The 13,394-nt window shown below is 46.3% G+C and overlaps 1 protein-coding gene across 4 annotated transcripts in view; it reads left to right on the top strand.

The window, feature by feature from the left end:
* Window positions 1-12,384, top strand: part of LOC134336884 (tricarboxylate transport protein, mitochondrial-like) — a 32,116-nt gene extending 19,732 nt beyond the window's left edge. For all 4 annotated transcript variants that reach the window (XM_063031490.1, XM_063031491.1, XM_063031493.1 and 1 more), the window contains 3 exons: window positions 4,215-4,330; window positions 9,957-10,030; window positions 10,117-12,384. In XM_063031490.1, the coding sequence (XP_062887560.1) occupies window positions 4,215-4,330; window positions 9,957-10,030; window positions 10,117-10,222 (296 nt within the window). In that variant the 3' untranslated portion in view covers window positions 10,223-12,384. The remainder of the gene's footprint in view (window positions 1-4,214; window positions 4,331-9,956; window positions 10,031-10,116) is intronic.
* The last annotated feature ends 1,010 nt before the right edge of the window (window positions 12,385-13,394 follow it).

The following is a 13,394-nucleotide window of genomic DNA, read 5'->3' as shown; positions in this document are numbered from 1 at the left end:
CCCCACTACTTTGTCCCGTAACCACCGCTCTGTTCTCACTACTACTATTGGGGAGGAGGTACACGACCCTTAGATCCCACACCACCAGGTTCAGGAACAGTTCAACCACCAGGCTCCTGAACCAGAGTGGATAACTTCACCCTCCCCAACTCTGAACTGATTCCACAACCTATAGACTCACTTTCAAGGATTCTACAACTCGTGTTCTCGGGGTGGTCTATACATACTCTGATAATAAGGTTTACTTTGACTGGGATTGCTCCCGGCCAAAGCCAGGGGTCAGCGCAGATAGAGGAGTTCAGCCATTCCGAGTTCAGGATGCTCCCAGCCACCATGCCTCACTTTGCCATGGTTGCCTTAGAAGTTGCTCTGAAATGACACATCAATGAAAGAAAAATGGATTGCTATGTGGGAAGGGTGGGTGAGGTTTATCTGGGGGTTCTGCCACCATGAGGCCAGTCTCAGTGGAGGAGCAATATCTCACGTTCCATCGAGGTAGCCTCCAACCTGATGGCATGAATGACAATTTCTCCCTCTGGTAATACTTTTCCCTCCTCGTTTCCTCTTCTGTTCCCCACTCTGGCCTTTTGCCTCTTCTCCTCTCCTCACCTTCCCCCGGTGCCCCTCCCAGCATTTCATGTGTGTTTATCTTGGAGAAGGTTGAAGGATCGGTCAGGAGAGGGAGAGAGAATGTGGCCCTCCTCAACAGCGGGGGTGACGACCTACCTGGGGGGAGCAGCAGCGGCCGTGCCTCTGGCTCCGGGTCTGGCCCTGTAGCTCAGAAGGGTAGGGAACTGAAAAGGACGGCAGCAGCAATAGGGGACTCTATAGTCAGACAGGTGATTCTGTGGATGCTAAAAGGAACTGATAGATCGCCTTCCAGGTTTCAGGGTCTATGATGTTTCTGAACGCGTCCACAATATCAGGAAAAGGGAAGGTGAGCAGCCAGAAGGTGTGTTACATATTAGTACCAACAACATAGAAAGAAAAAGGGAGGAGGTCCTGGAAAAAGAATACAGGGTGTTGGGAAGGAAGCTGAGAAGCAGCACCTCAAGTAGAAATGTCAGGATTGCTGCCTGTGCCACGTGACAGTGAGGATAGGTATAGAATGAGGTAGCGAATAAATGCATGGCTGAAGAATTGGAACAGGGGGCAGAGATTCAGATTTCTGGAAAGTTGGGACCTCACCTGGTGCAGATATGGCCTCTACAAAAGGGGTGGGTTGCACTTGAATCTGAGGGGGTCCAATATTCTTGCGGGCAGGTTTACTAGAGCTGTTGGGAGTGGTTTAAACTAATATGGCAGGGGGATAGGAGCCAGTGTGATAGAGCTGAGGATGACCCAGCAAGTTTAAAAGTAGATGATAGGGGTAACATGAATATAAGGAGGGACAAGCCAATGATTGGGTATAAATGCAGACAGAGCAAAAAGTTAAATTGTACCACAGAGGCAAAATTCAAAAGAACGAAGAATGCAGAACTGAAGATGCTGTATTTAAATGCGTAGTATTCGGAATAAGGTGGATGAACGCTCGGCATAATTAAAGATTGGTCGATATGATGTTGTGGGCACCAGTGAGTCGTGGCTGAAAGAAGCTCAGAGTAGGGAGCTTAACATCAAAGGATAGACTTTGTATTGAAGGACAGGCAGGAAGGCAGGGGTGGTGGTGTGGCTGTATTGGTAAGAGATGGAATCACATCTTTAGAAAGAGGTCACATAGGTCAGAGAATGTTGAATCTATGTGGGTGGAATTAAGAAACTGCAAGGGTGAAAAAAACATGGTAATCATAGCAACACACACAAAATGCTGGTGAACGCAGCAGGCTAGACAGCATCCATAGGAAGAGGCACAGTTGACGTTTCAGGCTGAGATCCTTCGTCAGGACTAACTGAAAGAAAAGATAGTAAGAGATTTGAAAGTGGGAGGGAGAGGGGGAGATCTGAAATGATAGAAGAAGACAGGAGGGGGAGGGATGGAGCTAAGAGCTGGAAAGTTGATTGGCAAAAGGGATACAAGGCTGGAGAAGGGAGAGGATCATGGGACGGGAAGCCTAAGGAGAAAGAAAGTGGGAGGGGAGCATCAGAGGATGGAGAGCAGGCAAGGAGTTATTGTGGGAGGGATAGAGAGAAAGGAAAAAAGGAAAATAAATAAATAAACAAACAAGCAAACAAGTAGATAAATAAATAAATAAATAAGGGATGGGGTAAGAAGGGGAGGTGGGGCATTAACGGATGTTAGAGAAGTCAATATTCATGCCTTCAGGTTGGAGGCTACCCAGACGGAACATAAGGTGTTGTTCCTCCAACCTGAGTGTGTCTTCATCTTGACAGTAGAGGAGGCCATGGATAAACATATCAGAATGAGAATGGGATGTGGAATTAAAATGTGTGGCCACTGGGAGATTAGATTAGATTAGATTATGAGGACACGCAGTCCTCTTTTATTGTCATTTGGTAATGCAATTTAGTAGATCCTGCTCTCTCTGGCCGACAGAGCGTAGGTGTTCAGCGAAACGGTCTCCCAGTCTGCGTCGTTCAGCGAAACGGTCTCCCAGTCTGCATCACAATCATATATAGGTCTCCAAATAGTAGCCAAGATGTGGGGTTGAGATTGCAAAGGGAGCTGGAAAAGGCATTTAATAAGGGTAATGTACAATTGTAATAAGATAATTCAATATGCAAGGGGATTGGGAAAATCAGGCTGGTGTTGGATTGCAAGAGTGGGAGTTTGTTGAATGCCTGCGAGATGGCTTTTTAGAGCAGCTTGAACTTGAGCCTACTTGGACTGGATGAACTACATTCCAGGGTCCTGAGAGAGGTTGCTGAAGAGATAATGGATGCATTGGTCATGATCTTTCAAGAATCACCTGATTCTGGCATGGTCCTGGAGGACTGGAAAATTACAAATGTCACTCCACTCTTTAAGGCAAAAGAAAGGAAATTATCGGCCAGTTAGCCTCACCTTAGTAATTGGGAAAGTGTTGGAGTTTATTATTAATGATGAGGTTTTGGGGTACTTGGGGAGACTAATAATAAAATAAGTCAAAGTCAGCATGGTTTCTGTGAGGGAAAATCTTGCCTGACAAATTCTTTGAGGAAGTAACAAGCAGGGTGGAAAAAGGAGAGGCAGTGGATGTCGCTTACTTGCATTTTCAGAAGGCAAAAGATAAAATACTGTGGTGTTACAGGAAATATGCTGGCATGGATAGTGGAATGGCTGACAGGCAAGAGGCAGTGAGTGGGAATAAAGGAGGTTTTTTCTGGTTGGCTAGTGGTGTTCCTCTGGGGTCAGCTTTGGGACCACTGCTTTTCTCATTGTTTGTCAATGATATGGATGATGGAATTGATGGCTTTGTGGCAAAGTTTGTGGATAATACGAAGATAGGTGGAGGGGTAGGTAGTGCTGAGGAAACAATGCGATTGCAGCAGGACTTAGACAAATTGGAAGAATGGCAAAATAGTGGCAGATGGAATACAGTATTGGGAAATGTGCAATAATGCATTTTGATAAAAGGAACAACCTTCTCTAACCATTCCAGCCCACATAGCTACCCATTCTTCTATCGTCTATGTACCTATCTAAGAATGTTGTAAATATCCCAAATATATCAGGTGGCAGGGTGAATGTAGTTCTCTACCAAAGGAGGTGTAAGGTGCTCCTTCCCTCCACTAGCCAGCAGGTCACCCTTGGGCTTAGGCCCCCGATCAGGGTCGCGTGAAGCCATGGGAGCAGGTGGTGGATGGTCGTACGAGCAGCCGGGGCAGATCACAAGTGGTGCATATGCAACCACTGACACCAGGCAGACAATCACTGAAGATTATTGAGAAAAGCTGAGGTCATTCGTCTTGTAAAGACACTGCCCAGAAGAAGGCAATGGCAAACCACTTCTGACAAAAGATTTGCCAAGAACAATCATACGAGATGGCTCATAATGAATGATTTAATGTATCTGCATGGCAGTGTGTTCTATGACCTTGCCACTCTGTGTTTAAAAAAAACCCTACTTTGACACTTCCCTTATACCTACGTCCAATCACCTTAAAATTATGCTCCCTCATATTAGCCATTTTTGCCCTGGGATAATGTCTCTGGCTGTCCACTTGATCTATGCCTCTTATCATATTGTACACCTCTATCTTGTCACTTCTCATCCTCCTTCACTCCAAAGAGAAAAGTCGTAGCTCATTCAACCAAACCTGTTCTGTAATTACAGGTGAGGACCCTCATAAATCCATCAGCCCATTCATCACAGCTGTGTTTGGAGCCAGTGCAGGAGCAGCCAGCGTCTTTGGGAACACCCCCCTGGATGTGCTGAAGACACGGATGCAGGTGGGAAGGGAGCTGCTGTAGTGAGATCTGTAATGGTTCAATGTCTGTTGTAGATTAGAATGCTTAAAGAAAGCGTTGGGAAGCTCGGATGCTGCTGTGCACAGTGAGAAATTCCTGGATGTTGTTCCACAATGGAACGTTAGCCAACTCAGCACCCAGTGTAACCTGCTGAGAAAGAGGAAGAGATTGTCTTGAGCAAGTCCTTCAATGGGAAGTCTCTTTTTCTCTGCAGTAGAATAGAAAACCTCTGACTCATTAGACATGGGAACAGAATTGGGTCATTTGGCACATCAGGTCTGCTCTGTCATTCTATCATGGCTGATTTATTATCTCTCTCAACTCCATTCTCCTGCATTCTCCCTGGAACCTTTGATGCCCTGCCTAGTCAATCTATCAACCTCTGCCCACTGACCTGGTCTCCACAGCCATCTGTGGCAATGAATTTCACAGATTCAGTCCCCTGTAGTGCCCTCTGCAGTCCTACGCAGTCCTGAGTGGTTCTATACTTCTTCAGTTGTCCATCGAAATCCGATGACAACATCCACTCCTTTAACGGTGAGATCTTTGATGACTGTACAGTCCTATCCTGGACCCACAAGCTCTATTGCAGGTGGGACATGTACATATAGCAATGGTGGCAACCATGGCTGCAATTCTCTTGGCTCTCTTCTGCTGTCTTCTGGTTGTTCTTTCCATCTCCAGAATACAAACCCCGTCCCTACACAGCTGTCGCCAAGTGGTACGGTCAGCAGCAACCTCCTCCAGGTCCTCGGGTCTGATCTTGGACTTCCTTAAAGCATTCTTCATCTGATCCTTATAGCACTTCTTCGGCCCTTCAGCTGAGCGTCGACCATGATGTAGCTGGCCTTATAACACTCTGCGGGGTAGCCGACATGGGGGCATCCTTATCACGTGGCCTAGCCACTGCAGCTGACGCTGGGTGATCATGGCCTCAATACTCCTGCAGTTGGTCTTTACAAGTATTTCAGTGTGAGGCACCGGCTCACGCCAGGTAATTCCCAGGATGTGCTGGAGGCAGCTTGTGGAAGCGCTCCAAGGACTTGATGTGATGGCTGTAGGTTACCTAAGCTTCACAGCTATAAAGGAGGACACAGACCGCTTGGTATACGGTGACTTTTGTGGAGGGACGAAGGCTCCTGTTCTGAAAGACTCTACGCCGAGGTCTCCCAAAGGCAGCTGATGCCAGTCTAATGCGGCTCTGGATGTCGTTGTCAATGCCGCTATCCTCAGAGAGAATGCTCCCCAGATATTTGAAAGATGGCACTACTGACAGCTTTTCATCACCAACAGTGAAGGCAGGTAGAGTGGGTGGGACACTGGCAAAACACTTCTGTCTTGGTGGTATTGACAGTCAGCCCCATCCCGCTGTACGCTCTCACCGTCACAGCAAGGACAGGCTGAAGATCCTCCAGAGTATGGGCCACAAGAGCACAGTCATCTGCATACTGCAGCTCCAGAACCCACTCTCTACGGAGTTTGGTGGTTGCGTGGAGCCTCCTGATGTCAAAGAGGTTGCCATCTAATCTGATGTCCACTGCCACACCGCTGCTGTCTTCAGTCTCGTTGTGGAGAAGCTTGGTAACACACAAGAGGAAGATGTTAAAGAGCACTGGCGCTAGTACACACCCCTGCCTCACCCCTGTGCGTACAAGGAAGGGCTCGGACTCCTGTCCTCCTATGGTCACCTGAGCAGTCATCCCATCATGGAGCTGGTGGAGGATGTTAACAAATTTATTGGGGCAGCCAAACCTAAGGAGGACATCCCATAAGAGCTCTCTTTGCACAGTGTCGAATGCTTTGGAGAGGTCGACAAAGGCCATAAGCAGGTCCTGATGTTGCTCCCGGAACTTTTCCTGAAGCTGCCGGGCTGTGAAGATCATGTCGATCGTGCTCCTGTTCTTCCTAAGTCCACACTGTGATTCGGGCAGCATCGACTTGGTGATGTTGCTAATGAGTCTCTGAAGCACCACCTTAGCCAGGACCTTTCTTTCCAGCAACAGAAAGGAGTGATATGCCCCTACTATTGACACAGATGGCCTTGTCACCCTTGTTCTTATAAATCACAACAATGTTTGCATTTCTCCATTGCTGTGGGATGTTCTCATCAGTCCAGGCCTTGGTGATGTACTGGTAGAGGGTGCGCATACACATGTACCCTCCGTTCTTCAGTAACTCAGCAGGGATATTGTCACTGCCAGGGGACTTGTTCTTAAGGGAATGGACAGCTGATAGAACCTCCTAGAAGGTTGGTGGTAGACTGAGGTCGTGAATAGGAAGAAGTTCAGGCAGTTCGTCGGGATGGTGGGGTCTGCGTCAGAGTCCTGATTAAGCAGGGTGTTAAAATGCTCAGCCCACCTCAGCAGAATGGTATTCTGATTCTTCAGAAGTGTTTGACCATCTGCTGTTTTCAGGGGAGTAATGCATCATTTATTGGGCCGTAGATGGTTTTGACAGCATTGTAAAAGTTATGTATGTCATTATTATCGGCAAAGAACTGGATTTCATGTGCCTTTTCAGTCCACCACTCATTTTGTATGGCCCGTATTGCCTTTTGCACTTTCCTCCGAGCTGCCTGCCAATGCTGCCTGATGCTGGTGGATGACGGGTTGTCTAAAGTTGCCCGGTGTGCTTTGTGGATGTCCTTAAGCAAGTTGTGGGTGGTGTCTGAGTTATCATCAAACCAGCCCTGGTGGTTCCTGCTCTTATGGCCGATGGATTGGGCTGCTGCCTCATTGAGCGCAGAGGTGATACAGGTCCACTGTTGTTCCATGGTATTTTCTGAGTCCAGAGAAGGTTCCAACTCCCTTAGTTTCTCAGCTAGGATGCGTCGAAACTCACTTCTTGCTTCTGTATTTCTCAGGTGGTTGCAATTTAGCCACTTTTTATTGGTTTTTTGCGGCCGCAAGGAGGGACGCACTTTCATATGGAGCTTGGCCACAATCATACGGTGCTCAGTCCATCCAGCACTCTGCACCTCTCATGGCATGGGTGATGAGGACATCCCTGATGTCATTATGTCTCACAATGATGAAGTCGATCATGTGCCAATGTGTAGAGTGAGGGTGCATCCACGAGGTCTTATATTTTGCCTTCTGTTGGCAGATGGTTCTATATAGTACTGCACGAACCCCCATAGTCTCTCATTGCCCCCTGAAGCCCTACATAGTCCCACACAGCCTCGTACTATTCTACAGTCCTACACAGTCCCACACAGTACTATATGGTTCTATGCAGCCCTACACAGTCCTGTATAGTTCTGTGCAGTCCTACACAATCCCCCACAGTCCCACTTAAGGTTGATCTATACTTGTGCGTACGGGCTATGCTGTAGCTTACGCCGTAGCCTACGCAAGTGGGCTACGCCATTGTGAGCATTTATACTTGTGCGTTGGTGTGTCTGCGTCGCTCTGCAATTCACGACCAAAACACTAGTTGGAGGTGGGGTTTCTATGCCACTGTGTTGAGTTTCTTCCTGTACTTCAAACAATGGCGATTGAAACTGAGCGCATCATGTTGGAGTTGGAGCTAATAAATGTTGAACAAGAGTTTCTTCTCTCTCAATTCTGAAATGGCGGAGAAGAAGCAACCGGAAATGCGTAGGAGGAAATGCGATGCTACCAAGCCGACCAATCACAGTTGTTGCGGCCTGCGTCGCCGCAATGTGTAGTTACATTTTGGGAGAGGTGCGCGTTAGGCTAAGGCGTAGGGTTCGGCGTAGGGTGCGTGGCTACGCTGTACCTACGGCGTACATTTGACGCAGAAGTATCAATTGGGCTATAGTCTCATGCAGTCCCATGCAGCCTCACTGCCTCCAAAGCAGCCTGCTGCAGAATTTGGTCGGGGACCTTTTGCCAGCCAGGATAGAAGAGCTGGACCGGAGTCAAGCCCCCTGGAGTCAGGCTTGTCTGGTTTCACATCTGACATTCCTCTCCCAGACAGACAGCAGGGCCCTCTCTGGTGACCTAAACACAAGAGATTCTGCAGATGAGCAACACGCAAAAAATGCTGATGGGGCTCAGCAGGTCGGGCAGCATCATCCATGGAGGGGAATGAACAGTCGATGTTTCAGGCTGAGACCCTTCATCAGGACGGGAACGGAAAGGATCAGAGGGTGAGCGAGGGGACGGAGTCCTGTTGTGAATTTACTTCCAGTGGGGAAAGGAAAGGCCTTTTGTACAACCAACCACCAGATCTGGAGGCGGATTCGAGTTTGGCCGTCTGTTTTGCACATTGGTTGTTTGTCAGTCTGTGTGTGTGTATGTGGCTTTTCATTGATTCTATTGTATTTCTTTGTTCTACTGTAAATCCATGCAAGAAAATGAATCTCAGGGTTGTACAGTATATGGAGATTTATATGTACATTGATAAATTACCAATGAATCTCAGGGTTGCACAGTATATGGAGATTTATATGTACATTGATAAATTACCAATGAATCTCAGGGTTGTACAGTATATGGAGATTTATACGTACATTAATAAATTACTAATGAATCTCAGTTGTACAGTATATGGAGATTTATACGTACATTGATAAATTACTAAGGAATCTCAGGGTTGTACAGTATATGGAGATTTATACGTACATTGATAAATTACCAATGAATCTCAGGGTTGTACAGTATATGGAGATTTATACGTACATTGATAAATTACCAATGAATCTCAGGGTTGTACAGTATATGGAGATTTATACGTACATTGATAAATTACCAATGAATCTCAGGGTTGTACAGTATATGGAGATTTATATGTACATTGTTAGATTACCAATCAACTGTGACTGAGCTCCTGCTGTTTAAAGACCATCCACTGGTTTTCCTTCACCAGTCAGTTTCCTTCCTCCACTCCAACCCAACCCAGAAATCTGTTCCAGGTTTTCATTCCCCCCATGTGAAGAAGTCCTGCCATTAGCGCCTGCTCAGTTTGAAAGCAGGCGCTATCTGCTGTCCACCACCTCCACCTGTTTGTATCATAAAGGCACATGAAAGGGAAAGATCTTTCAGCCCAACTGGTCCATACTGACCAAAGCGTCCATCTGAGCCAGTCCCATATCCTTCAGAACCTGGAGTTCTTAACCTGGGATCAGGGGTTGGTGGATAGATTCCAGGGGTCTGTGAAAAAAATATACCTTTGCTTTCACTAAGGTCTAACTGAAAATTAGCATTTCCTTCAATGAAGAATGCCGCTAACAAACCACAGTAATATTAGCAGTACCTGTGAATAGAAATCACAGATATTTTCATATCACATTACAGTTTAATGTAAGTTCAGCAGCAGCTTTCACACTGATATGTCTTTAAAAAAAATAAAATTTACTTTTAACTCGCCTATATTTTCAGTGTGTAGTCTTGTTATTTAATGCATTCTTAAAGATGTGCTTCTGTTGCATGTTGCTCCCTGACCAAAACGCCACAGCTAATTCCGAATAATGGCAATGTATATGGTGAATAAAGTTGATCCTTGATCCTTGTATAATCACAGCCACTGAGGCTCAACATGATAAATATCATCAAGATTAAGATTAAGACTTTGCTGCCTGCAGGATGTGAGGAGTCCTTACCCTGACGTGATCATTTCTGTCTTTTACTGCACTTTTTTGCAGGGCCTTGAGTCGCACAAGTACAAGAACACAGTGGATTGTGCATATCAGATTCTGAGAAACGAGGGGCCCTTTGCGTAAGTAGCAGCATGTTGACCCTGTCCTAATTCCACACTTTCAGACTTTCAAAGCGTCTAAGCGGCTGTTGCCTTGTGTGCGGCAGGTTCTACAAAGGGACGGTTCCGCGCCTGGGCAGAGTGTGCCTGGACGTGGCCATTGTCTTTGTTATTTACGAAGAGGTCATCAAACTTCTGAACAGGACGTGGTGAACTGAGAACAGATTCAGCAGCGGCACCACAAAGCTCCCTTCCCCACCCCTTCCACTCTCTCTCATTTCCCAACAGCTGCCTGACACCCCTTCTCCTTCTCTCTGTCTCTGTACCTCTTCTTGTCTCCCACTCTTTCTCCTTCCCTTCCACTTTTAATCACCTTCCCTCCTTCCTCTGTCTCTGTCTGTCTGTCTCTCTCTCTCTCCCTCCCTCCCTCCCCCCTCTCTCTCCCTCCCTCCCTCCCTCCCCCCCTCTCCCTCCTCCTGTGACCTAATGCTGAATGACAAGCCAGCCTTTCTATCAACTGCATTTGCCAAAAAGAGCATTGTGACTATGATAACTTGGACAAATTGTCGTCATCCTGGACGAGGCTGCCTCGATGTCTGAAGGATGTGGGGTGGTTGGGTATTGTCTGGGTAAACCTGGTGCTCTATTATGGAGGGCAGGTGCCAATTCTGATGCCCTCTTTGTTAGGGGATTTGATTGTGAGTTTGTGGGGAGTTCTTGTTCCCTGACCCCTTCAGGATACTTTACAGAGTTCGAAGCAGAGGCTGACACTGAGCCAGCCTGTGAATCAGTACTGGAACCCAGCACTGTTGGGATTAAACTGATTACCTCTTCTACACCATGCCAGGAAAGTAAACCACGTCAAGTAAGCTGGAAAGTACTTCTTTTCTTTTTAAAGTGCAGTTGATTCTCATTTGGTTTAGTATAGCTTCCCCGATCTGTCAGAGTGTTATTTTTAAAAATGTTATTACACACGGTTTAATTTTATCTTTAGAATTGAACCTTGGACTTTTTCAAATCTTTCAGTCACCTGTCTTAAACCCTCTGTACATGGCTCGCTGTCTGGTGCCTCTGTGAACTGGCCGAGGCAATGTATAAACCCAAACTGTTAACTTGGATTACTGAGCCTGTCGCAATCCATTGAGTAATCAGCTTAGACTCTACAATACAGCAACCATGAGGAGATACAATTTAGACCTCCCCCCCCCAAAACACCTACACCTCCTCTCCCTAGCCGCTCAGATTATGTCTCTGAGTCTGAGCTACATTACACCAGGACTCATCGCGGAGCCACCCCTTTGGTAAATTATTCTTTTTATTTACTTATTACAATATTGTTGCCCCTCGGTTGACAGACGAAAGCTGGCTCCCATTTTAATGAGCAATATTCCTGAAGCACTGAGAAAACCAGATCAGTTGTCTAAGCTGAGTCACCACAGGATGATTATAGTGATGCTTTGTTTGAGAATGACAGAAGATAATGGATGACTTGTTCTGGAACAACAGTGTGTTGTTGGGGCTCAGTTCTAAAACAACCAAAACCATGGAGGGGTTGTTTGAGAACAACTAAGGCGTATAAAGTTTTGTTCTTGAGCAGCGAGGATTATAGAGGAATAGAAATTTTACTCTAGTACAGCTGAATATTACCATGGATTTTCTCTAGAAAAGTTGAAGTGTGTGCAGGTCTGTTCTAGAGCAGCAGTGCACCATGAACCCATTGCTCCAGAGCAGCCGATTGGGTAACATCCGCTTTGTTCAAGGACAACCACGGTTCGTATGTGTTTTCTAGAAGAGCAGAGGGTACTAGAAGCTTTGTTCTGGAAAGATCACCCATTGTGTAGACATTGTTCTCGATTATGCTGAACAACTGAAGTTCCATTGCTGATGTTTTGCTAAATGGGGTCATGGAGGCTTATTAAAGCAGAACAAAGAAGGGGTTGTGCTGTTCCTCTGGTTTGTGCTATGGGGTTGCTGCCTTGCTGTTATCTCATGTTACGTTCTTACACTGAGTTTATAATAAAATTATGGAACCTAATTATGGCGTATTAAATATCCCATGCTGTTATGGAAAAAGCTGCTCACATCATTAAGCAGATGTAATTGGAATGAGTAACTATGATACCCCGTCTGGCAGTGACCCTTGTGTTTTCTGGTTAAGGCTTTGAGAGTATTGGCTGGTTTCCAGATACCATGTCTGTTTTGAAAATATCACTAATTGAGCAGTGAGCTCTCCATGTACAACACCCCAACCACAAACCGAACATGGACAGCAGCACAGGAAACCTCAGGAGAGGAGAGGGTAATGCTTACAGGCAGCACCGAGTCATAAATGCATGACTTTCTGCAGAAGCTGGAAATCCAGAGCAACTCACACAAAATGCTGCAGCAACTCAGCAGGTCAAGCTGCATCTATGGAGAGGAATAAACAGACAATTTTTCAGGCCAAGACCCTTCATCCGGACTGGAAAGGAAGGGGGAAGAACCCAGAACAAAAAGGTGGCGGGGGGGGAAAGAGTATAAGCTGGCAGGTGAGAGGTCAAGCCAAGTGAGGGGGAAAGTGAGTGGGTGGAGGAGGGGAGAGGATGAAGTAAAAAGCTGGGAGGTGATTGGTGGAAAAGGTTGAAGAGTTGAAGAAGAAGGAATCTGATAGGAGAGGAGAGTGGCCCATGGGAGTAAGGGAAAGAGGAGGTGCACCACAGGGAGGTAACAGGCAGGTGAGAAGAAGTGAAGGAGTGAGAGGGGACCGGAATGGAAAAGGAGAGAATGGGGAGGGGGGAAATTACCCCCTCACCTTGAATGATTGCCCTCTAGTGTTAGACATTGTAACCCTGGGAAAAAGGTACTAACCATTTGTCTATGCATCTCATAATCTTATAATAATTTCCATTCAGCTGCTGCCATTCCAGAGGAAACAGCCCTAGTTTGTCCATCTCTAATTATAGCTCCTACTCACTAATCCAGGCAGCTTCCTGGTAAGCCTCTTCTGCACCCTCTCCAAAGCCTCGACATCCTTCCTATAATGGGGGTGACAAGACTGTAAGCAATACTCCAGATGCGGCCTAACTAGAGTTTTGTAAAGCAGCGGCGTAACTTCCTGACTCTTCAACTCAGTTCCCCTACACATGCCGTATGCTGCCTTTCCCACCCGCTCCACCCGTGTCACTACTGTGACTGTCTAAACCAGAGACACGCAGGGCTGTAAGGGGGATAAATAGAAGTCTTTATTCATACAGAACCTCCAGGAGAATTCAAGAGAATCTCACTCTCCTCACAAGATGCTTTAAACTTCTTCATCACAAAGATAAAAATAAGCTATTAACTACAGTTTCAAATAATAACATTTAGAAATTGGTCAGTTAAATTTTCAGAACTATGTATTGACATC

The sequence above is a fragment of the Mobula hypostoma genome, chromosome 23 (assembly GCF_963921235.1).
Source record: "Mobula hypostoma chromosome 23, sMobHyp1.1, whole genome shotgun sequence".
NCBI lineage: Eukaryota > Metazoa > Chordata > Chondrichthyes > Myliobatiformes > Myliobatidae > Mobula > Mobula hypostoma.
This window is presented reverse-complemented; position numbering and strand designations above follow the sequence as displayed.